Source organism: Maylandia zebra, linkage group LG1, assembly GCF_041146795.1.
Source record: "Maylandia zebra isolate NMK-2024a linkage group LG1, Mzebra_GT3a, whole genome shotgun sequence".
NCBI lineage: Eukaryota > Metazoa > Chordata > Actinopteri > Cichliformes > Cichlidae > Maylandia > Maylandia zebra.
The window spans coordinates 17799905-17825155 of NC_135167.1; the positions used below are offsets into that span (position 1 = coordinate 17799905).

General features: G+C 38.8%; 4 protein-coding genes across 4 annotated transcripts in view; all 4 read right to left on the bottom strand.

Moving 5' to 3' along the window:
- Nucleotides 1–344: 344 nt before the first annotated feature.
- Nucleotides 345–6236, bottom strand: mvda (mevalonate (diphospho) decarboxylase a). The gene is made up of 10 exons (XM_004539379.3): nucleotides 5710–6236; nucleotides 5416–5486; nucleotides 4135–4249; nucleotides 3894–4040; nucleotides 3574–3773; nucleotides 3377–3451; nucleotides 3041–3259; nucleotides 2521–2636; nucleotides 1306–1414; nucleotides 345–910 (listed from the first exon to the last, which is right to left on the bottom strand). The coding sequence occupies exons 1-10, from the start codon at nucleotides 5783–5785 to the stop codon at nucleotides 830–832; spliced, it is 1209 nt and encodes a 402-aa protein (XP_004539436.1). The 5' UTR covers nucleotides 5786–6236; the 3' UTR covers nucleotides 345–829.
- A 464-nt stretch (nucleotides 6237–6700) lies between these two features.
- On the bottom strand, nucleotides 6701–9933 carry pdcd5 (programmed cell death 5). Its single transcript, XM_004539378.6, has 6 exons — nucleotides 9715–9933; nucleotides 8561–8598; nucleotides 8007–8068; nucleotides 7822–7913; nucleotides 7359–7430; nucleotides 6701–7272 (listed from the first exon to the last, which is right to left on the bottom strand). The coding sequence occupies exons 1-6, from the start codon at nucleotides 9778–9780 to the stop codon at nucleotides 7225–7227; spliced, it is 378 nt and encodes a 125-aa protein (XP_004539435.1). The 5' UTR covers nucleotides 9781–9933; the 3' UTR covers nucleotides 6701–7224.
- Nucleotides 9934–10713: 780 nt separating this feature from the next.
- On the bottom strand, nucleotides 10714–12257 carry uraha (urate (5-hydroxyiso-) hydrolase a). The gene is made up of 4 exons (XM_004539377.3): nucleotides 12081–12257; nucleotides 11516–11655; nucleotides 11259–11394; nucleotides 10714–11101 (listed from the first exon to the last, which is right to left on the bottom strand). The coding sequence occupies exons 1-4, from the start codon at nucleotides 12132–12134 to the stop codon at nucleotides 11012–11014; spliced, it is 420 nt and encodes a 139-aa protein (XP_004539434.1). The 5' UTR covers nucleotides 12135–12257; the 3' UTR covers nucleotides 10714–11011.
- A 942-nt stretch (nucleotides 12258–13199) lies between these two features.
- Nucleotides 13200–25251, bottom strand: part of si:dkey-234i14.2 (uncharacterized) — a 40288-nt gene continuing 28236 nt past the window's right edge. The window contains exons 4-7 of the mRNA XM_004539376.2: nucleotides 17762–17931; nucleotides 16591–16704; nucleotides 15328–15485; nucleotides 13200–14955 (exon numbers count right to left, since the gene is read on the bottom strand). Coding sequence (XP_004539433.1) covers nucleotides 14917–14955; nucleotides 15328–15485; nucleotides 16591–16704; nucleotides 17762–17931 — 481 coding nt within the window. The 3' untranslated portion in view covers nucleotides 13200–14916. The remainder of the gene's footprint in view (nucleotides 14956–15327; nucleotides 15486–16590; nucleotides 16705–17761; nucleotides 17932–25251) is intronic.

The following is a 25251-nucleotide window of genomic DNA, read 5'->3' on the forward strand; positions in this document are numbered from 1 at the left end:
TCTGCCTTAGCCAATCTCCGTTTCAAGCGTCATGTCCGAAAAAAATGCAGCGCTACAGCGGAAGAGGAAGAACCGAAAACTCCTGGCAGGTAACACAAGGAAAAGAAAGACCGGCTTTATCCCAAGATATTCACACTGTGATTGTTGACTGTGGCGGTGATTGTTAGGTTACCGGAATTTGTAAAAGTTTTGTTTTTTTCCTTATCTATTATTTGCTGTCCTTTTTGCTGCTTCTGTACCAGAATTATGAGTCAATCTTTTAAAGTTCTGAGATTGAATAGAGAATTATTTTTTCATCTGGATGAGAATCGGATGATGACAAAAATCACAAACAACAAATGAAATCTTGACCAAAATATATTTTATTGTGTGCCATTGACATTGAATTGACATGAATTAAATATGCACTGTTGATCGGAAATGGTGATTAACAAGAAGAAACAAAAAACTGTACAGACAATGATTTGATCAGACAGGTCAGAGAACAATGGGTCAGCTCCAGTCTCCGGTCCGATCTGTATTTATGACTCAGTGCATTGCTCACTGCAAGAGTTTCCACTTATTTACTACCAGAGAGTCAAGGCAGTATCAGTGTTTATCTACCTACAGACACACAGAAATGATTAAAGCTATGAAAGAACACAAAGGAGTAATGATGATATGAAAAGAGACCAAACAGGACAGTTTAATATTTAAAGGGAGACGTATCATCTTCCGCTCTTGTGAGGAAGGTGTCTGGTATTGCTGCGATAAAAGTTGTATGCAACTAAGTCACATCGGCTTTCCTGTTGCTCAGTAGAACTCGCTCCTTTAGGGCTGCAGGAGGAAATCACATTGTTTTCTTGGGAAAACCATCAGATAAAAGCAGGTGCTGAGTAGGATCCTCTACAACACGCGGGCCTGGTCCAGCCTTGAAGACAATACAAGAAGATGAAACAACAGATTAATTATGTGTGTCTGAGTGTTCACAGCTTCAAAATTATACAATTATTCTTTCCACTTGGAAACGTTAGCTTTTCAAATGAAGCACTCACTGGTCAAAGGTTCAGATAACTGTCATGGTCTTTCAGTGCCCTAGTTAAATGGACCAATGCAAGACTATGTTTCATAACAGCATGTTGAAAGGTATTGCATAGACACATCTGAACCTTCTTGCAATCCTACAGCAGACACATCACTGCAGTTTTGTGCAGCATAGATGGATCATTTAAATCTAAAACCTCTGTATCTTTCAGCTGCTGTTTAAAGTAAGCCTATAATACAAAGTTGGAGTAATTGCTTGTGTGGATAAATATGAGTGAATACCTTAGTACTAATTATGTAGTTTATTCCCTTTGGCATGGGTTCCAGACCAATACCTTGCTTCAGCTCCTCAGAAAGAGAAGCACAGTTGACTGGAAGACCCTTAATAAAGCTGCAGAGAGGAAAGAAGCACTCAGTGACACATTTTAAAAAGGACTGAAGGCCAATACACCTTAATAAACAAAAATACAAGTCTACCATTTGTTCTAAAACATTATTCAACATTAAGATGCAACATTAAGTCCTCTGTGGAAGTCCATTTAGCAGCATTTGCAGGTTCAGGTCTTCATAGACATTTCAGATTTATTCTTCTAGGCAGGTTTTTTCTAGCTCAGGCTATTTCTGTGTTTTCAGGTTGTGTGCAATTTGAAGCAGGTTATCTTCATGTTCCCTTTCTGAAATCTTTACATCCCTGCGTCTTCATGTCCCTTCTGTGGAGAAAGACCCCAATAGTATGCAAGCATCCTGATTCACTTGCCTTCAGCAAGATAATAAGCAGTGCCTGGTATTAGTCAGAAATAGTGGTCTGCTCAGGGAGTTAAGTGTGTGGATCATTTGACCAGTAAGTTGGCTGTCTTTCCAACAGGTTTTCACAACAACTTGAGGACCTCTGAGGTTCAGTCAGAGCAGACCTTTCTTGCTTGATCACTTATTTTGGTTGGATGGCAAGGTAACTTCTGGTAAATATCTTCTAGAGATGTTAATCTACTGAGTACAATGCACTTTTGGGAACACTCAAAACCTCAGAAATGGTGTTCTTGACCAGTTTTGTGGGCAGTTTTTACAGAGTTTCCTGGACTTTGGGCCTTAATACAATATGATTTGTTAGACTTTCTTTACAGGCACATGCCTTGGTAAGCTGTGCTCAAATCATTTAGGTTTCCACAGTTATGTTGTAGACACGTGTCAAAAATAATTAAAGCAAACAGGATGCACCTGATCAAAATGTTGAATGCAACAGCAAAGGGTTTAAACACCTTGGTAAGAACTGATTTCAGTTCTTGATTTTTAACAAACCAAAACAAGTTTCACTTTCACAAATTTCAGAGTAGGTTAATGGGCAAAAGGCCTGCTTTATCAGCTTTAGATTACACGAAAAGACCTAATACTTTCCACTGTATATATCTATATATATGCATTTAAATGTTGATTTTTCAGGATTAATTAATTGCTATAGACGGATTTTAAAGGGAATGAGCTTAACATCCTTCAACTTACTCTGCTTCGTTGGTTTCTGGGGGAAAGAAGAATTGAACCATGTGCACAAACTCAGGAACGTGCTGCTGTAAAGTGAAGATCACAGCATTGGGCCCTGCATCAAAAGTGTAGGCTACCTATAAAGATAATAAACAGAATGTGACTATTGCAGAAAAAATGAGATTTTCCTGTCTCCAGTTTAAAACCATCACACATCTTTCACATCTTCTTTACGGCATCATAAAAAAATGCATTATTTTAACACATGAGGAAATTAAGTTTTCTTTATTTCATTGAAAGCATGGCATGGTGTTGAGTGATGGACTGGCAACATGTCCACTGTTAAACTAAACTCTCGCCCTATATCAGCTGGGACAGGCACCTGTGACCCCAAGTTGGATGAGTGGTTAAGAAAAATCAATTTCATGGAAAAACAATAAAATAAAATGTAAATAAGGGAATGGAAATACAAATATGTATAAATAAATAAAGTCCAGTGCCCAGATATTTCTCCCATAATGTCACTGTAAAAGCTGCTCACCCTCGTCTCCCCGTAATGCTTGTTGTAACGATGGACCAAACTGATGATCTGCTGCGAAACATGATTGAGGTAGAAGATAGGGGGGTACGTGTCGAGGCAGGTGGCATGAAACTGGTTACTATCCTTCATGGTTAGTTCAGCAAATGCTGCAAAGTCCTTTTTTCGTATTGCTTCAGTCATCTCTACCATCCGGCCTGGGACAACAGATTCAGCGCGGTGCTAACACAGGCACAGGTATGACAGTCAGACATGTGTTGTATTAGTGAGCTGGGTTTAAATAAAGTGCCAATCAATATACATTAAAATTCTGACATTTGCAGTATAAGGTGAACACACCTTTAATAGGCAGCTTGTTTTTACACTGGTTTGCATTCCAGAGGTGCTGCCAACTGGCTTCCGCTCTGCACTGGCCTGTGACAGAAGTGCATCAAATTGATGTAACTTTTGCATTCCTGCATTTGTAAAAGCGCAAATTCATCAGTATTATTTTCACTTATTTAGTGTCACTCTTCTATACCCACAATCAGACCTACCACTAGTACAAGGATTCTGAGCTCAGGCCAGTGAGTCTCTGGCTCCACCTGCTGGGCTAAACTGTCCTTCCCATCCTCTTTGTTTCCCATGATCCACTGGACGAAACCTCCATACATGCTCCGGCATGCGCTGCCAGAGCCTTGACGAGCAATCCCAGACAACTCTCCTTCTACTCCAAACACCCGAGCCAGAGAGTAAACTGTGCCACAGAACAGTCAAAAAAAACAAAGACACTGGGACTAAGTGAAGCAATATCAACTATAAGAAAGATGAAGAAGGAGATGTTAGCAAAAGTGAATTATAGCACAGACAAGCTCACCCAGGCAAGCAAATCCAGCTGCTGAAGAGGCGAGTCCAGCAGCAGTGGGGAAGTTGTTAACTGAGCAAATGTGGACTTTGTGTGACAAACTAGCTGAATCCACGCCAGAGTCTCCATCATTACGCCTCTTCCGTGCCAATCGTCGAACTAAACATAAAGAAAAAAGAAAGAAAACTACATTGTAGTATGCACTCCTTTCTGTCTGCTCTATGATTTTACAAATATAATGCACAACACTCACTCTCTCTCAGACAGGACTGCAGTCTGGGATGGGTTATGTCCTCCTCTTTACCGTTGAGCCATATTCGATCCTCCTGAAATGATCTGCTGGTTGCAACTGTAGTGGTTGTTTTCAGCTAAGCAGAAGAAGAAAGGAAGGTACGTCGGTATCAAGCTGCATTTACAGTGGTGTGCAAAAATCTTGAACCATCCCTCATTTTTTTCTATTATGTTTCCAAGAACCAGACCTTTTTGTAGTTTTTTAAGAGTGCTCGAGAGCAATAGTTCTCCAGGCATTCTGAAGTTCTTTCAAAGTTTTACTTTGGACATTGGATGCTTTTATACACATTTTTAGTCCAGTCCTTGTACCTAACCACTTATAGAGGGATCTGTTTTTGTTTATTAAGCCACTTAAAACTGATTTATCAATCACTCAAGCATAAAAAGGCACCTGACTCAAGGGATGAACCAGTGTTATGTCCATATATAACAGACCAATTAGCCAAACCAATTTTAAATTGTATCTTTAAGAACTTTGTTACTTCAGCCATTCCAAAACATTTCGTGATTTCTTTAGGTAAAGCTACATAAAATATAAAAATGTATTTTTGCACCAATAAGATGATTCCCAAAGCGTTATTTGCCAAAAGCATGTCTCATCATGGGTGTGCAGTGTGTTCTTCAAAAAGGACCAAAGAACTGACAGATCTTTACAGAGAACAGAACAAAAAAGTAGCAAACATGCAAAGAAGAGCAAAAGAGAAACTAGAGAAATAATGGTGCTGTATGTAGTAGTGTATGTTATTACTAATATAACATAATATCCAACTTGAAGCCCGGAGACATGTGAAAAGCACAAAACACAGTGTATGTCTGTGTATCCCAGTTTCAAGGGACAGTGCAAAAGTGATGCCAATCGTCTGTAATCTGAGTAACAGAGAATTTCTTCCAGATTGTCACAATACTTTTCCCCCCAATATTCATTTAGTAGAATATCTAATAGACGTGAACAGGTAAAGTTTAATATAACTGTGTTCACACTGCAAATACTAAAACAGCAGATAAATATTTAAAGTTTGTCTAGCAATCCTAATTGAGACTAACAGTAATGTTATGACATAATATTCTCTTAACAGTCTATTTTATAGAGACTTTGGCTCCATTCAGTGAACTCTTACTGCCACAGCAGCAGTTTATTCTGCAGCTCTCGACAGGGAAACACGACGAAATGAGAAAACATAGAGAAAGAGTGTTTTTTTTTACAGACACAGGCTTCGTGAGGATTTCGTTTTAATTAACATACCTGGTCTTGATGCAATGTGACGCTCAACGATGAGTTAATGGGTAGAATTATGTCTTCATTTCTCTTGCCCCCTGAAAAGTAAGAAGGCTTTAACACGGAGTCCTCAACCGAGGTGTCATCAGCCTGATATTAGGATAAAATATAAATAGACTCGAGAGTAATTCAGACCTTTAATAGCCAATATTCAGTCAGACATTAACACACAGGCACTGTCGATTCAGTTTTACTTGAGTCCAAATGATACAACCGTAACAAAACAATGCTAACTCAAACACAAGTCCAGGTGATACTTACAGTATTTAATGACAGCTATATTCACTGGAGCGGTACATGTAACTATATGTGGCTGCTCAGTTCTGTCCTCCGGCATGGCTCTGCATATACACTAATAAAAAGACTACCTGAATGTTTTTTAAAACACACTGTACAACCCTCTCCCCGAGTTTAGCACTCTCAGCGTGGCTGCCTGCACCTTACTGTAGCGTTTCCTAGCAGACTCACCGGATTGGTTAGTGATGAACATGTGACTAACCCGAGCACCAATCAGAGTCGGGCTGAGTGTACTGAACTCTAAATAGCCAATAAGAAATCATCTGACCACGGTCGTGTGAAAATGAGGCAAGCGTAAGACCAACCCAGACCCCTGTCGTCGGTGTTAGGGTTTATTCAAGTCAACGCAATTTTGAATTATAAACGCAATATGAATTAAAAATCTTAATAAGTGCTCAGGCAGGAAATGACTATTGTGAATTAGAGATAAGCTGCAGGATTTAGTGCTGAAAAGGTACTCGGTTATTGTATTCGACATGTAATGAACAACTGAGGTACATTAAATGCTTTCTTATACTGTACATCATTATTGGTACTGACCCCGATAAAAACAGTTCTGTCAGTATGGTGACTACAGTGATTTCGGACAGACTTTTATAGAGATAATAAAGTATATTAATATAAAACAAATTTCCTCATTTTGCATTTTATTTCAAAAGTTGTTGGATACATTTGGCAGTCTGTTAACTCCTGCTTCTGAATTGAATGTCAAAATGTGAACTTATTTATAAAGCAAAAAGTCCAGAGTCAATTATCCACCTCCATAGACTGACAGTCTACCTTTGTATGGTGGGGACGTTACTGTGTATTGATGTTGTGATATTTGATGTTCAAGTCAGTGGAATACAATTTGTGTTTAATTCTAAATGGAAACTTTAAAAAAAAAAGAAAGATTTAACACTCATTTAAATGGTGAAGGACAATTTTAGAAACAGTCCACTAATAAGGAAAAACATTTCAATTTAAGGCTCATTTAATTATATGTGAACCCTCAAGGTACACATCAGCAACAAGAATCCTAGAATAACAGCTAATGGGATAGTAGCCTAGATGGCAATTAAAGAGTAGACCCACATAAAATGCATTAACATCAGTATCATCTGCATTTTAACTAGTTTCTAATGTTTGAAGAAAATGCATGAACCGTGGTGAAAATAAAGGAAACTACTGAGATGGACTAGGAGAGTCAAACAGTGCCATGAGCTGTCAGATAAGCAGTAAAAATTTGTAGCATCTAGATTGAAGAGTTTACAAAATAAAATGTTAATTGACATTGTGTTCAACAATCCCACCAAATGCTGCAATATCAAAGTCCTTGTTTTCCATCTTGGTTGGTAGTTTCCAAAGACACACAGAAGCTAGTGTGGCATCTCAGGGTTCAGCTAACAGGAACACACTAGTCAGCGATCCTGTCAGAGTCCCAGCAAAGCATGTCAACTGCTCTGATTTGGTTGCTCATTCCAGAGCTCCTGTTGAAAGTTAATAGTCGTCCTCATCATCCGAGTCCATCACCCTCCGTCTGTTGAACTGTCAAGTAGAGTGTATTAGAAATGTAATACATATAAATTACAGGAAAAAAAATCAAATGTATGTGACATTTCAGAGAAACTTACTGTAACGGTTGTCTTTTTTTCTGTTTGTTGACTGACTTTTTCTAGGATCTCGATCAAGCCCGATTCTGTAATCTGACAAAAGTGGAAATGAGTTTATTCAATATGTTTTGCTAGAAGCATTCAAAGTTAAAGTCATTTGAGGAAAAAAAGAGTTTTGAGAGGAATGCATAGTGAAAAACTACATACACTCTTGCTGCTTAAATGAACTTAAATGATCGTCAGTCGTGTGACCACCTCTGAAAGCAGAAGTTTGGCACTTTGCTGGCACCATGCAGGCACCTTGCAGTTGAGTTAACTGCAAACTCCACTGTACACGGAAATATTATAGTGCTAAATCTGCCTGGCAACTATAGCTTGGCTGAAGGTGGTTTTACAAGATACTGAATGGTGGGGTGTATTTAGTTTTTCATAGGATCGCAGAGAGTGCTGTGAAAACTTTTTCCCCATGTCTGTACTTTCTTACCTTTCCTCCCAGCTTTCCAAAACGAGCCATTTGAATGAGATAGTTTTCAACTGCATTTGCCTTTTCTGGCTTCACCAAGGCAAGATTGCTCACTAAAAAATAAAATACAATGAGACAGCACTATTAATTTCCAAAGAGGAGTTTTATTAGGATGAAGGATATACAGTATATGAAACCACACTTACATCTCGCACGGGCAGACTGGTCTAGAACTTGAGCCAATATGGAGTTCCTCATATCTGTTTCTCTGTAATTAGAAAACAATTACATTGGTCAACTGAGACCAACTAAAAGAAAACAAAAAGATACTGCATTTATATAGAAGTTAAGCAGTAAGAATACCAGGTTGGTCAGCTACACTGAGAGTTTAGATATTACATATATGTCAAAAACTTTCAGTGCTGGCTCACAGCGGCTCATCTAATTGTTGGGGTTTCTCCGTATTAATGTAATGGGTCTATACCTTACAATAATAAGCACCTTGAGGTGACTGTTGTTGTAATTTGGCACTATATAAATAAGACTGAGTTAAATAGGAAAAAATATATTCAACTGAAGGTATATATACACATTTCTGCTGTATGGAAATATTTTAGTTCAGTTACAAAAAAAGTGCAATACTTAAGGCATATAACAGTTAGTCTTTAAAAAAAAAACAGTCCTTTATGCAAGTACAAGTACTATAAACAGGAAAAATTCAGCTAAAGTAGTTTCTTTTTTGATCAATTACACATCGTACCTTTGTTTGGCCTCCTCTGCTTGCTGATTATTACCTTCCTGGAAGTATACAGGACAGCACCATTAAATACAGATTTTATTTATACATTCAGCTAACTGGTAGACATTTTATTTTATTCCATCCACCAATCAAACAGTACTTTAATGTTGGTAATGGTGAAAATTTGATAAAGTAACTTATTCGCTGTTATTTTCAGGTCTGACGATACAAGGACCATGAGAGCAATCTCTTCGGTTATGTTTTCAAGTTTCTTCGTTTTGTTTTTAAAAATTCTATATTTTACTTAAACCAGTATAGCAAAGTATACCATAATGGCTTATCTTTAATCGAGTTTGTAAATTTGTTGCTTTGGATATTTTTTTAATGGTAGGTACTCTAGACAATGAATTAAAGTCCAGTATGTTCTCTATTTTGTAACAAATAAAGTTAGACTACTGTCAACAAACAAACAAAACTCATATGACAGATTTATATATAGGCACATTCAGTGAAAAGTTCCAATTACAGTCTTCTTGAGGTAAGTTGGATATCATCAATGAGATTTAAAACCCACTGATCACTGTATTTTTTGAGGTCACAAAAAGACATAAAATAGAAATTTATGAGTGTCAAATATTTTCAAAAACAATGACAGAAACCCAGACACGTGAGGACTCTCTAATCACTGCACTGCATGTGAATTAGTATAAATACTTATTTCTGACATATGGTAATGTATTAGACTATTGACAGTTCACCAAACACGTCAGAAATTGCTGCCGCTTACTCACATGCTGTGCTAATGTCAAAGTTTAGATAAACACACACACACAAATTATCTGTAGAAAGGAGGAAGCATAACGACCACTCCATCAGTAGCAAGTCTAAAAATTTGTTCAATTTTGTTCCAACAAGCCAGCGCTTTGGTTTTCAGAGGGGTAAGCGCTGACTGATACAAAGCTAGCACTATGGTGATGTTAACACATCTAGATGAGGAAGCAAATATCATCTGCACCAAACATGAGGCTCATTAAGTTAGCTGTGTATATCCCTTAAGTTAGAGTTAAGTGGTGGTTTGTTTTTGTTTTAGCTACACTAGCTAGCAGTATACTGAACTCAGCATCTCCATATAAGGCGGGTGAAACCATGCTTTCCGGTGCCTATTCGGTTCTTACCCCTTGCTTTGCCTGTAGCTCCGCCATTCTTTGCCGCCTAATCGCCTCTAATTCTTCGTCTGCCATTTTTTATAACCGTAATATTGACCTAAAAGTCAAAACTGGGATGGTGTATCGCAATAAAATTCCCACTAAACTGCTATCACAGGCTAGGCCCAGCCTAACTGAAGGAAGGATAATCGACGTCAGAAAAACAGATCCGACAGGCTCGATCAATCAATGAGAGAGTCAGGCTCACTCAGTCGTGCACTGTATCATTATGCCTCTGAAGTTATATATTTTATTCTCCCAAGTCTTAATAATAATAATAATAATGGATTGGGTTTATATAGCGCTTTTCAAGGCACCCAAAGCGCTTTACAATGCCACTATTCATTCACATTCATACACTGGTGGAAGCAGCTACGGTTGTAGCCACAGCTGCCCTGGGGCAGACTGACAGGAGCGAGGCTGCCATATCGCGCCATCGGCCCCTCTGGCCAACACCAGTAGGCGGTAGGGTAAAGTGTCAAAACTGTAAGTCTTGTGAACGTTGTGTGGACTCAGATGCTAGATTTTCCTCCTTGTTTCTCCCTTTTGTATGTGCTCATGGTTTTGTATATGTAATTGTATGTGTATGTGCATTTTATATGTAAACTTGTTTACTTTAAAAAAAAAAAAAAAGTAAAGTGTCTTGGCAATCATTATAACATTTTTTCCCAGGAAGTCCGTTTGATTTTTCTCCAAAATATAAGGTTAGGGTAGCGCTGTGGCCAAAGTTACCACCAATAATTACTTATACCTCATAGGGGTAATACTGAAAGAAGGATCTCTAACTGGAAATATGAAAAATCTTAACTTTATCCTACAGCGATTTGTATGGTTCTTGTGATGATATACTCTCAGGTTTCACAGGACCTGGAGGGGTTTCTTGAAGGTTACTGTCTTTTTAAAGGCAGTGCACATGTAACACAATTGATCAATCAATATGTTTCAATTTGTATCACATACAGAAACTGGTGATTTAGACAGATGTATTATTTGATCGTTTAGACCTTACACATCTTAAAATAACAGCTTACAATAATTGATATGGTAGACTAAAGTACAGCATATATTAATAAGTTTTTTTATTTGTTTTTTTTAAAGAAAGAAAATATGGTATTGTGGCACTATTACAACAAAAAGAATAATTGAAATGGAGTATTGTGCCTTGTCAATATGTCCAATATGTGTGACAGTTCATTCAGTGCCATCATGTGATGTGTCAAACAGCTGACAGGTGGAGTAATCTCAGGAGGTTCCTCTTGCTTGATATCTAGCTCCCTCTGTATGTACTGTAAGAGAAACGACTCAGAAGCAGAGGGATATGGTACTTTTGCCCAGGGTCATTTATGGTGAAGACAATCTTCAAGAAGAAAAACAGAAAGATTACAGAGATAAGATTAATATTCAAGCCCATACAAATGGTTTAAATTGGACACAAATTTACCGATTTAGTCTCAAAAATTGTGATGACACCACAAGTAAATCGTGAGATATCAACAGTTTTAGCATTTCCTCACCTCAACATACGGGTAAAAGCAGGTCTCTCCCATACTCGCCCAATACTGAGCCGTCTCAAAATGCATTTTGTACACACCAGATTTAAATGATTGTTTTGCGATAAGTCCAGGGCAACGTCCATCATCATTAGTGGTCCTGTTCAAAAAGCATAAGATCGAAGAGCTTTGCACAAAGACATCAACTTTTACAGCAGTCTTTGAGATTTTCAACTAATTATAGGTTTCTTGGTGATGCTTTTTTTTTTCCAGGTTCTTACCCGGTGGTGATTAAATTCCAGGTGTTTGTGGAGGGGTCTTGTTGATAAAGGCTGAGGGCCATATTTGACCCGGGGACACCCATTGCAGTGTTCAGCACATGTGTGGTCAGAGGACTAGGTGATTCTGACATTGCTGTGAGCTACAGACCGAAGACATAGGACTTTAAACAGAGCAGCTTAATATGGAGGAATCACATTAAAATAGTAATATTAAGATGAAACTATATCCACACATTTGCATCTTACAAATGAGATACTGGTGCTGGTGTAGTTTTCTTAAAGCACCAGTGAGTTCTTGCAATGTTAAACTATCTTTGGCACTTTAAAGATTTTAGACAGCAACCACAGCAGAACCCTTGGTTTAAATTTGCCACAAGACTGTGTTCAATAATTAAAAATAGCATATTTTGTTATATTTGATATTGAACTGTTAACTAAAACTAATGTCACCTCAGCCATAAGTTATAGTACATAACAACCTATCGACTATATAATGCTGTTTCACTTTATTTTAAAATCACAAATCTTCAGTTTTATCATGTATTTCTTAAAATGTTACACTTACCTTATTATCAGGCAAAATCTGACTCTTCAGTTGCTGCAGCCTGGAAGCGCTCATGAGCACTGAGGAATAAAAATTCTGGGTTTGCAGCTTTTTACTGAGTAATGTAATTTTATGGTGTATATGTAACAGCTTCAGATCTTTATTACAAAACCCCCACAAAGTTCTGAACACTGTCCTCTTCAGTATGACATTCAGTTCACATGTGCTTATCTTTTTGTCAACAGCACGCTAGTTATGCAAGAGCTCCTTTTGTCACACTTCGTTTTCAGCACTTTGAACTTGGATGATTAAAGTTGCTTCCTCTGGGGCCGAGCAGATTAGCACAGTAAATGGCATTAAAAGTAACAAAGTTGCATTCTCACATCTTCCCCCTGCTTGAATTTCACAAAAGAATATTCACAACATAATTTTATATGAACCACTCAACCTTAACCTCCAGCTTCAAATTCAGCTCCCGGAGTTCAGCATCAGAGTTGTTAAATATAAAGGCTTGTTGATTTTATTGTTGACAGCAGAGCTCTGCTTCACAGTTCATAATGGTGACTTTTTAGCAGTGCTGTTCTTTTTTTCTGATGCTTCCATATCAAACTATATCATCAGGTACATGCTGACATTAGAGCGCAAGATGGCAATGTGGTTAATGTGCATCATCAATCACTAAAAATCACCAGGCTGTCCTATTTGGCTACATTTCACTTCATGTCTTCATCTCATGTTTGTTTATTAATCATTCATATTATTACTGATGAGAAAAAGAGAGCAAAAGATTTTTACATGTCTTAGTTTTTAGTACCCTATCAGGTCCTTGTGACCTATGGCCTAAATTAAACTGAAACCTGGCCATTTTCCCCACGTGGCCTCCGTATCTCAGCTTAGTAAAGCTTTCCCTTTCTCTCTTAATTATCTCTCACAGGCTAATCCAGCTTTCTAAAGAGACAGCTGCTGATGGAAAGGCTGCATGTGGATTTTTGTTTTTCAAACTCTGACATATATAAAAAAAATGAGTCATATTTTGTTTCAGTGTTTTCTGACTCAGCAGAAATTCACAGGCTGCTGGAAAGTCTTATCAAATGTCTGCTTTTGCCTCGGTCTTTCAGAATAAAAACACAACACCACAAATAATGTTTATACTCAATATGAAAATACTTTTACTACAATGACAATGAGTATTTCCACTTGGCAATATCTTAAGAATGCAAACAAAAACATGTAACACCATAGGAATTATAATAATATCATTATTTTCTTTAAAAAACACACAGAAGTCCTAAAGCAAGATTAAAATTGTACGGCTAAACAATTACAGTAAAGTATACAATAATACACATTATTACACTGACCTGGGTCTTCGCACATCTTAAAGTGTCTAATACATAGAGGAAGAGAGTTATAACATTACTCTAATACACTTAAAGGAGATAAAATACTCTTTCCTTCTGAAAATACTTAATGGGTATAGTATATCATTCATACTCATACCTACAGGTGGAAAACAAACCATTTATCTCCTGAGTGATTATCCAGCTAAATTCTGATATCTGGAAAATATGAGTTAAGGTTTAAAAATGAAAGAGCTGTGTGCAGAGTTTAGAATACTTGAAGTAACACCGAGTTCATTTTCATTATACTGTCCACACAATATTCCAGTTCTAGTGTTAATTTGGAAATAGCGGCATGTTTACATGGTTGAGAAAAACCCATGCTTAATTAATATCTAGTCCTATGTGTTTTGTGCATGATTTACTTCAAGGTCCTTAAGGCCTTTAGACATTTTGTAACACTGAATGATTTTGCTGTTTCCAGCGGAAAGGAAAAAAACCCAAAAAAATGATGAACCAGCTGTAGAAACACTCATATTAACAGTATCTATAAATGATTAATGTGTGTAAAGTCTGACATTACTCTATGTCATCTGTTTTCGTAAAAACAAAGAAATAAAAACCCAGAGTGACCCATGCATGGTAAAAAAGTACAATCTGAACTGAAAAATTAAACTAATGAGGACGTGCTTGAAAACCTGCATACTATCTGATAGACACCAGTGTGGTTGCACAAAGACTTCAGGTCCTTTAGAAGTCCATGGGAAAATGACTTTCTGACTTGACCCCTGTAAACACATTCCTGCTCAGTTTATGGGTTCTGTCACTCATTTTTGGTCACACTGAATTAAAAAAAAGAAATTTGTTTGTTTTATAAACCTGGGTAATACTGTGTTTCAAAATAGAGGCTTATCTGTGGTACGAAATCGCACGCTCATTAGCAAGTGAGACGTCACTCTCCAGTTTGCCAAATGCTCATCTCCAGGCTTCAAAACAGGACTTCAGAAACCAGTGTGAGACATCACGGTAGCTACGTCCATCTTTTATACCGCCTGTGACGTGAGCAAAATAAACTGGCAGGTTTGTGTCATTATGATTTAATGATTCATATCTATTTTGCTGAAACACTGAGATTCATGCTGGAGTGTTGCTGTTGGTGCAAACTCACTCATACAGTAGAACTGGTTCATTTCAGGTAGACGTGTAAAATTTATAAAGTCATCGTTCTGTTTTGTTTATTTGTTACAGCAAGGTCACGGTCTATCTGTCACTCTCTTAGGTAAGCCTGTCAAGTTCTGGTCAGTTGGATGTATGTGTACTTGCTTCTCAAAATTGATCTGTATCTGGATCATGGTCACGTTAAACGAGTTGCTGTGATTCAATTAAATGCATTATGTTATTTGATATGTACATCCTATGTTGAGCTTCTGATGTGGGTGTTAGCCTGATGGCTCAGGTTCTCTTCCTCCATGTTTGGCACCTTATCCATGTCTTTTACGTTTTCTCACATTCCTCCTTCATATTTCCTCCTCAGGGTCAGAGCTGTGGTTGCTCATCTGTGACAGACAAACAGGCAGACAGACAGTGGGAGGGGAACAAAGAAGGCGTTTCATTAACTGCCAGCTCAGAATGACTCAGGAAAATTTTGTTATGCCAGTATACGCTGATTTCAAGAAGCAAAGTCTTGCTTAATGTCCAAGCCACTCATAAGACTGAAATATGTGGGCTTCTTGCCTGTATGACTTTCAAGTAAAAACAATGTTTTCTAAAAAAAAAAAAACAATTATACAACATTACTCCCCATCCATATTCACAAAATGTAGCCCTAACAGAGACCCAAATAATGTTCCAGGCAAAATATTAAACTTTTTTTGGTCATAGCATCTGTATCCCCTTAAACTAGCATATGCTTCATAAACATCATTTACCGTGTGGTGGTCATCGTCAGGCTCTCTCAGGTCAGGGCTCTCCTTGTGAATTCGATGGCGGGAACTAGGAGGCGAGAGGGAGGAAAGGGAGTGCTCTGGGCTGCTGGGTGATGCAGCATATGGTGAGCCAACTGGACTATCCTCTCTCAGTGGAGACCCTGAAAAAAAAGAAAGAAAAAGAATAAACATATGTACACACGACATTCGCAGTTTTATTTGAGATTAATTGCTGTTCGCACAGCGTATTGAAGAAAATTCGTGTTCTCTGATTTTATACTAGATGACAGGTAGAAAAATGAGTGGGAGTGACAAGATGAAGGACAGATGTGATGATAGCGAGAGGGAGATGAGAGACGGCAAGGCTAGACAGTGAGGGACAGGGGAATGAAGCAAAGCTGGAGATAAATTAATATAAAGATGAGAGCTATCTATCAGCGAAGGTCAATCAAAGTAGACAGGAGAGTTTTAACACAGACTTTTGCAGGTGCAAATCCACAGATAGTAAAATGAAGGTTGTCCAGGACTGTTTTTTTAGTCAAATGTTGTGATAATGGTTTCAAGGTTAAAGTACTGTCTTCACTCAACAACATTTAAGTGTAGCAGTGACTGAGGGGTTGGGAGCTCAGAGGAGGTTGAACTGCATCAAGTGAGAGGGAGTGGTGTAAACTCAGTGTTTCAGTTATGGTCGGTTTAATTAAGGCAGAGGCTAAAATAATTTCCTTAAGGAGGACAATAGAGCTTTGTCCTTTATTCCCTGAGACGTTTTTTCGTAGCCAGCTGCAGTGACCTGGAGATGTCCACATGAGGGCAGCAACAGCACTTCCTTCTGTGTGTAGCGATCGGCTGCCGTTCACAGTACTTGATTATTTGCGTTTGCAGAAGTCTCATCAGTCAGTTACTTCAACCACGCTGTTTGTTCAGCATGTTCCATAATTTGATCCCAATCATAAATCTATACACCTCTCCCCCGACAGCCTGGATTCAACTTTTTAAAAGATCCTGACTGGGGGAAAATAATTGATTTGTCAGGTAAAATAAGAGTGGCTCCATCCATGCAGTGCATTCCCATCCCCCAGTTTCCCTGCAGTACAGATCCTGAATCGTTTTGATTGGGGTTGTGACTGGAGGAGCTAATCAAGCAGGAATCTGAACGTGGCATATTGCCGGAGTCCTCCTTAAAATGATTCTGATGTGCAAATGGATTATCTATCATTCGATCTTACAGCCACCCGACTCCACTGTCTTTCTGAATGAGTGTCTCACCTTTGTGGTCATTCCTCTGTGTGTCCATCCTGTCAAGACTGTCAAGCAGCCCATCGATCTGTGTCTTTATCAGAGTCAGCTCCTTTTTAATCACCTGCAACTCCTCCATCCCCACTGCAAGGACAGAGAGAGCGAGAAAATGTAAGCGGCATTAGGAAATTACACGACCTGGAAACACCTTTGGAAAGAATTCTGAATGTACTTCAGCTAGTGTGAGACCTCTTTGAGGACACTGGAGCAATATACAGTTAGGTCCATAAATATTTAGATGCATATATACATGTAATTTTGTCCCTGTACATCACCACAGTAAATTTTAAATGAATTAAGATGTGATTGAGATGCAGACATCATCAAATGCTGCATTTCCTCCTTCTATCAGCAGTCACATCATCAAAAAACAATAGTGATCCGGTTCCACAGCCATACATGCTGTATGCCATGCCGTAAAGTCGTATTGGACATACATGCAGTATGCTTCAGATCATGAAATGTTCCCTTTCTCCTCTGTACTTTTCTATTCCCATCATTCCGGTACAAGTTAATCATGGTTTATTCTGCCCAAAGAATTTCTGGACTGATGATAAAGACTTTTATTCTGCCTCTGAATCTACTGTTTGGTTCACTTCTATCAACATCTGTTTTGACCTCATACTAAGAGTCCCTGTGAACAACTACCAAATTCAAGTTCAATACTTGGAAACAACTCCATATCTTTGATCTGCTTGTCATGGAAAAACGAGGGAACGGGCCGTGAAACTGCTTGTCAGTCAACTGTCTAATTAACTCTGGGAAAATGGAGGACTAGAAATTTCTGCAATTTCTAAACAATTAATGCAATGATTTTTTTCAACTCTTGAATTAAAGCTGAAAGTCTGCACTTCAATTAATTGGTTGATTTTAGAGTTCACTGTGATGGTGTGTAGAGAGACAAAACTACAAAACTGCCAGTGTAAAATGCATGAGTTCTTTTTTATAAAATATATTTATTAAGCATGTAAGTTTAAATGCATAGAACTTTACTACCATTTTAGGCAAACAATGGGAACCTACATTATCCAACTTGTCTAATTTAAGATGTAAAATAAAGCCATTTATTTTTTTCAAATTTGTTTGTTACGTTTTTTCCACAACAATCAAATCTCAGTGACATCCCATTCATATTGCTCACACTTGGCTGTGGCTGAACAAGTAGAGTGGGCTCTGGAGCTTTTGGAGTGGGTTCTGTCTCGGCTGCGTCTGTGCCCAGAGGAGTAGGAGGAGGAACGGGATCGCTTGGCAAGACTGGGTCCCAGGGGTAGGGGAGAAAAGGAAGCTGGCACACGCTGGTAGTCATACACCCTGTAGATTAGGTAGACACATTTTTAACAAAAAATATTGTTAAATGACTGTTTTCATGCAGCAACTTGTGTTTTTGTGCTGTAGCTGTGTCTGTGTGATTTTGTGCTTGTGTCTGAAATGATAATCAGAGGCTGGAAACAATGCATTTTGTCACACATAGGTAAAAATGACTCAAATTAGAAGCTGTATGCAGATTATTGTTCCGCAGATCATTTGAGCTGTTCACAGCCTCCGTACAGAGTACACAGCTTTTAGATCCACCGTTTCAGGCAACAGGTGGTGATGACGTTTCATGCTCATGAGGCCACTTTAACTTTCACTCAGATGGCAGATTGATGCAGGGCACACTGCAATGCTCAAAACTGGGACTAGTTTGCTTGTATTTTATTTTGAAATATTCTCTTGCTCAGCTGAACGTATATTGTATGTTTTCAAAGTTCTTTAAGTATCAAATTCAAATCAGCATTCATACCTAAACTTAGACTACAAAAAAATGTAATCATATTCAAACGAAGTGAAAAGAGATGCAAATTAAAGCAGTTATCCAGCCGTCATAAATAAATATGGGGGGGTCTATTCTATGTTCCTTTGACTTGTATTTTCTATTTATCAAATGCAAGAGAGTGAAACTGTCTCACTCTCACTGTTGCCTCCTCCCTGTGGACAGCTCCATGTCTCTATCTGTCACTGAATGTAATTGGTTCTGTCAGGGCCAATCAATAGCTCCCCGGCAGGCTAGTAGTGCCGGTGACAGGGGGTGTATCACTGTCAACCTCTATAGTGGTTACAAAAAATGACACTGTGTGTTTGTGCATGGGTGTTTCAAAAATAGAAATAATGATGTGACTGAAGAATGTAATGGCCTCGACACTCACTGACCCAGTGACCAGGTGAAGCTACAGAGCTACAGGATCCAAACCAACCAATCATCACTTGGCAAACCTGTAGAAAGTGTGGGAAGCTAATGTTTTGAATGGTACAGTGCATGCAGAAAGTATTCATACTACTTCACTTGTTCCATACTTCTACACAATGACATTGTTATTATTCTTTATTGAAGCACCTATGCTAGCAATTACAGCCTCAAGTCTTTTTGAGAATGATGCTACAAGCATGGCATACCTACTTTTGAACAGTTTCTTCCCTTTTTCTTTGCAGAACTTCTCAAGATCCCTCAGGTTGGATAGGGAACACCCTGCACAGCCTAGGGATGTTCAGTCAGGTTTATGGCTGGACTATGGCTGGGTCAAGGAATTCACAGTCGTTGTCCTTTTCTAACCTGAAACTTTGCTCCAGTCCAACGTTCATAGCGCTCTGGAGGATGTTATCATCAAGGTTCTCTCTGTACATGGCTCCATTTATCTTTCCCTTAATCCTGACTAGCCTCACAGTTCCTGCTGCCAAAAAACATCCCTAGAATAATATGATGCTGCCACCACCATGCTTCACTGTAGCACGGTGTAGCACTGGTATTGGGCAGGTCAGACATGACTCTTAGCATTCAGCCCAAAAAGTTCAATCTGGTCTGAGGCTCCTTCAGGTGCATTTTAGCAAACACCAGGTGGGTTGTCATTTGCCTGTCATGTGTCATGTGCCTTGAAGAACATCATCTCCTCCTCCATTCCAGACACCACAGATCCGGAGCCACCCATGGCTCCAACACCATTGTGGAGTTTGCTGACGACACAGTGGTGTTGGGCGCCATCTCCAACAACGATGAGGCGGGCTACATTGACGAAGTGAAGAATCTGGCATCATGGTGCCAGGATAACCACCTCCAGCTGAACGTTGGCAAGACCAAGGAGCTGGTGGTGGACTTCAGAAGGAGTCAGCACAGAGACTACAAGCCCACTATCATCAATGGAGCTCCAGTGGAGAGGGTGCAGTCCTTCAAGTATCTTGGTGTCCACATCTCCTCAGACCTGACATGGTCTGCCCACATTCAGGTCCAGACCAAAAGGCTAGGCAGCGCCTGTATCACCTCCGACAACTGAGGAAGTTCAGGGTCTCGCTAGCGATCCTCTGGACTTTCTATGTAGGTGCTGTGGAGAGCATCCTCACACAGAACATCACATCCTGGTTTGGGAACAGCTGTGTTAATGACCAAATAGTTCTTCAGAGAGTGATCTGTACAGCAGAACGCTGCTGCAGGATTGCTCCCCCCCACCCCCTTCAGGACACCTACACCAGGAGATGCCGGACTAGAGCAGCGCAGGTACTGAAGGACCCATCCCAACCTGGCAACAAACTGTTCCAACTTCTGCAATCCGGCAGAAGGTTCCGCACTATCCGGGTAAGGACAGAGAGACTCAAGAGGAGCTTCTATCCCCAAGTCATCCGGGGCCTAAACTGATTGGCCACTCTACCATACAGGTCTGATGATGGAGTGCTACAGAAATGGTTCTCCTTCTTCTCCTCTCTCCACAGAGCAATGTTCAAACTCTGTCAGAGTGTCCATCAGGTTTTTGGTCACCTGCCTCACAAAGGACCTTCCACAATCACTTATACTGGTCGGGGAACCAAATCTAGGAAGCGCCCTGGTGTTTTAAACTTCTTCCATTTACAGATTACCGGATTACAGGACCTTCAGTGCTGGAGAAATGTTACTGTACCATTCCCCATATCTGTGACTTGATACAATCCTCAACTATGGGACTTTATCCATACAAACATGTGCCTTTCCAAATCATGTCCAGTCAACTGAATTTACCACAGGTGGACTCCAATCAAGTTGTAGAAAAATCTGATAGATCATCAGTGAAAACAGGATGTACCTGAGCTCATTTTTGAGTGTTATGGCAAATGATGAATACACGCACATGCTGTAAAATTGTTTCTTTTTAAAATACATTTGCAAGAATTTCAATCACTTTGTTATTATGTTCATTTTTTTTCCAAATCAGGCATAACGAGACAGGGGAAGCAAAACGAGGGACTGTCAAAGATAAAACAGGAAGTAGCACGCAAACCAAGATTCAGACAAGGACACACAGGCTTGACACGAAGATGGGGGTAAACAAACATAGAAACACATGACAGACGGGGGAGACAAAGGAGAAAACACAGGGAGAAGAACATGGAGACAGCACAGAGATATGACACGGATGAGAGGGAGAGACAGGGCAAGAGACATGACTGACAGGAGGGGAAGCCAAACAACAAAACAGAAATACCAGACCAAAGAAGCGGGAACATAAACTGATAACCCTAAATTAACTTAAAACTAAACTAGAGACCTCTAATAATATAGCAGGAAAATTAACAGGGATTACCAAACGCTACCATTTCTAGTCACACGAACTAAACAAGAAAACCCGGCCTAATAAAATCCAGAAAAAAGGTTCACTTCTCAAAATCAAAAAAATGAATTCAACATGATGCAAAAGGTCACAAAACAGAGAACACTGGCTCAACGATCCGGTACCATGACACTACTATAATAGTGTCAGTGACTTAAAAAAATAACGTGTTAGATATTTCAGGATAAAAGACAGTCTGAAAACAAATGAAAATATTTCTGCAAAGCCTGCGAGTGAAGTGTTCCTCTGTTGTATATAACGAGCCAACAACAGGAAGTGAAGCTGTCATCTGCAAGGACTTTGATTTTGGATGGCAATTTAGATTTACTGATTGAGCTGTTAGCCAGTCAGTCAGACACAGCCTGGCTTCCTGAAGAGTTTTCTATATTGTTTCCTGATCTATGATATTATGTGAAGCCCGTCTACTTGATATAGTGATTTCTGAACAGACTGTGTTCTTAGCACATCCACAATACACACTCAGACACATATGCATCACAATGTCACATAAGTATGAAGTGTATTAGGCCACCGTAAGTGTGTGAGATTAGAGGCTTTGAGCATTGTCCGTGCGGGGAGACATTGAAACCAAAGACTTAGGGGAGTTTAAAGTCTTTTAGAGCTGTGTGCAGGGGCAGATAGACAATGTGTTGTTACACCGGCTTTGAAGTGTCATCTCAGAGAATAGAAGCTCAGACAATGAGAGACGGTAGAGGAGTGAGGATTACAGAAAAGTGTGTGAGTGTGTGTGAGAGTGTTTGTCTCCATGGATTAGACCGCACATGGAAAGCAGCTTTGTCAGCCTGAGCTGTTATCTGTGTTGAAAGACACTTTACTGTTGTGTTTGCTCAAGAGGACAGCGGGCAAAAACAGTCATTTCTCCCTTTCCCACATATTGACGTACACAAACAACAAACACAGATGCAAACGTGCGTGCACGTGTACACACGCATAGCTCCCGCTCACTCAAACCCAGAGGAATACACGCACATGCACTCAAACACGCACAGCTGTCAAAAGCGCAAGCCAACAGTGTGGGGAATAATCACGCACTGTGTTAAAAACAAATTGAAAATCAGCAGTGAGTGTTCCCCCCCTGAACAAAGACGAAAAAATGCGACGCGAGGAAAACCACATGAAAATATGAAACAATGAAAAAAAATGACAGGTAACACTCAACTCAGCAATAATACTCAACTAGGTGCGAGAGAAGCTACAGGATGAGGTGTTATTCTCCTGTGCATGTGTGTGTTTCAGTAAGTTGACTGCCTTCTTTTATTCAGATATGAAGCTCAGCTAACTACACCATCTACCTAAAAGCTGCGCTCACGCTACAAATGCACGCTGTCCAAAGGACAGATTTTGGTGTTTATGAGATGTCACTTAATTTAAGAGTATGGCTGTTGTCAACCTTTTTCAGAAACTAGTATGAAGTGCAAATTTAAAAGAGAAAACTTAAATAAAACCTGTCACATTTCCACAAAAAGAGCTGTCATGTTTGACACTTTTTTCTACAACCAATTTAAAGTGAAGCGTTATGGCACTTTTAGTTTTTCAGTCATCTCCCAGTACAAGTTGTTTCTTAAGACCTCACTTTATTTGAAAGTGAAGGCGTGAGCGAAATCAAATCAGTTATTAGTTTTCCTGCTTAATAAGGCCTGGAGATTTGAAATCAGCAACTTGAAAGCAGAAACTTGAATAAATAAGAGGAGAAACAAAAACATATTTTAATAATGGGCACAAGGGGCCACTAAAAGACTTTTTTGAGTATAAAAAGGATATCAATATTATGCTAGAACTGTCACAGTCACTTCACTTGTTTTTCGAGGAATGGTTTTCATTCCTGTAAAAGAGATCTAAAACTTTAAAAAATTGAGCTCAGCAGTTCTGTTAAACTGGTTTTGGCCAAACACTTTACAAAGACACAACAGACAAGGAGTTTATAATCTCACTGGGATATTCAAGAAAAGATTAACATACAATATACGGTACTGAGTAAAAGTATTAAAGCATGTGGCATTTCTTATTACTTGTTTTTATATTATATTATACTTCCTAGGAGAGGGATTTTCTTGCATTTTCAGTGGCCTGAGTATTTTTGTTACTAACAGCCTGTTGCAAAAACAAATAATTTGTTTCACTTTCCTCAGGTTAATATATGAAATATTCCAAAGATAACACAGTTTGATGTCATTAAACAGTTTTTTGCAACAAGGTCTAAAGTAGATGAACAGTATCTGGGGTCGTGTTCTTAAGAAATAACAAAAAATCCCGCAAAGACCTGGCACAAGAGATGCATCTAGTCCTTCAGTGAATCCATCTTCTGTTTGCTGAAGCTTCATCAGAAATGGCCTCAATAGATAGGTTGCTGTCAAGAAGCCATTCATCACTCAATATTCAAATCATTATCAATATGTATTTGAGAAAAGGTCAGTGACTGTCTACAACCATCTGTTAAACACGGCGGAGGCTTCATCACGGTTTGGGGTTGCATTTCAGTCTGTGGTGTTGGGCAGTGTTGTGGGTATCATCAGATTTTGAAAGAAATGACTGAAAGATTAATAGGCTCTGTTTTGAGTTTTGTTTAAAAAAGAACGACTTCATATAGGGAAAAAAATATATCACATATGCAGGACACCTTAAACTAGCTTTTTAATTAAGCAGCAAGGCAGAACAAAATCAGGGCTGTATCAAATATACAGTTGAAACCAGATATTTACACACTCTTCAGATAAAAACTGATACACTTTTTAAATTGTAACATAAAAATCAGACTAAATGTTTATTTTTTTTAGGTTGATAAATATAAAAAACATATTTGTTAACTTTAAGAGTAAAGAGAGAAACTATCTGTATTTCTTGATTGTAAATGGCACCAAATTGTATTCAAAATTAAGCCACACTTATGGAGCTCCACAGTTCTTTTCCTGGTGTTTTGGTTGACATCTCTTGATTTTCCCATTTCAAAGAAACAGGCTCTGTGTTTTGCCTTATATGCATCCACAGCTGTGCCACCAATTTACTCACATGGACTCTACTAACCTATCAGAAGCTTCTTCAGCTCAGAATGGAATCCTCTGGAGTTTTCTTATTAATTAACAATAAACTTAGTGTATATGTGTACTCCTAAATTTGATTAAAGTGATAAAAAAATAGACAGCTCTCTCTTTATTCTGACATTTAACTGATTCAAAAGATATTTCAATATTTATTTATCCAAAACAAAACAAGTTTACTCTAAATTGATGTTGTACAGTAACAAAAATGTTCTTGTGTTTTCATTAAAGTGTATGTAAATATCTGTGAATATACTGCTGTGTATTTAAATTACTCTTGTGTTGCATAGAAATATACTGAAAAACAAGCATAATATATAAAATAACATCTACCAGAGTTTTTTCTTTGAAAGAACCTCCTTATGTCCATTCTTGTATATCAGTGCATTACTGAAACTGATTTATTTAGCCGTGGAGGGAAAAACTGAAAATATGAAATAAACACACATGTAAGCTAGGACTGAAAAAACAGCATTGTTGTTGTTTGGTTTTTCATTTCGCCATTTGTTGATTCATAATCAACGTAATAATTCACGTAATATATGTTAAGTGATCAGTTTGACCTCAATCTTTCGTGATACACCGTTATATTTACATTATTTCTACAGTACGAATGATTTTCTTTGGTACCTGGTCAAACTTCAGTTCTCCTCAGTCTGCGCTTCTCCAACCGCGCACTCGCAGGCAGCAGCTCTCCCCCGCCCCCTCGCTCAGTCGCTTAGTGCCTGAGCTCGGATCATACCAATATTAGGGGGGATTTACGCACAGTCGTAAATTCCCACAGTGTGCACTATGTGCTTTGAATATTGTGTGTAGTTTTTGTTTTATACAGTTGTCAGCCAGGCATCTAACTATGAAAAAATTACACTTCAAAAGACCCCGGGCTTCTGAAAAAACAACCCGGGCTTAGGCCCAGTAAGCCACCACCCTGCTCCGCCACTTCTTCAAAGAAGCCTGGAGAACTA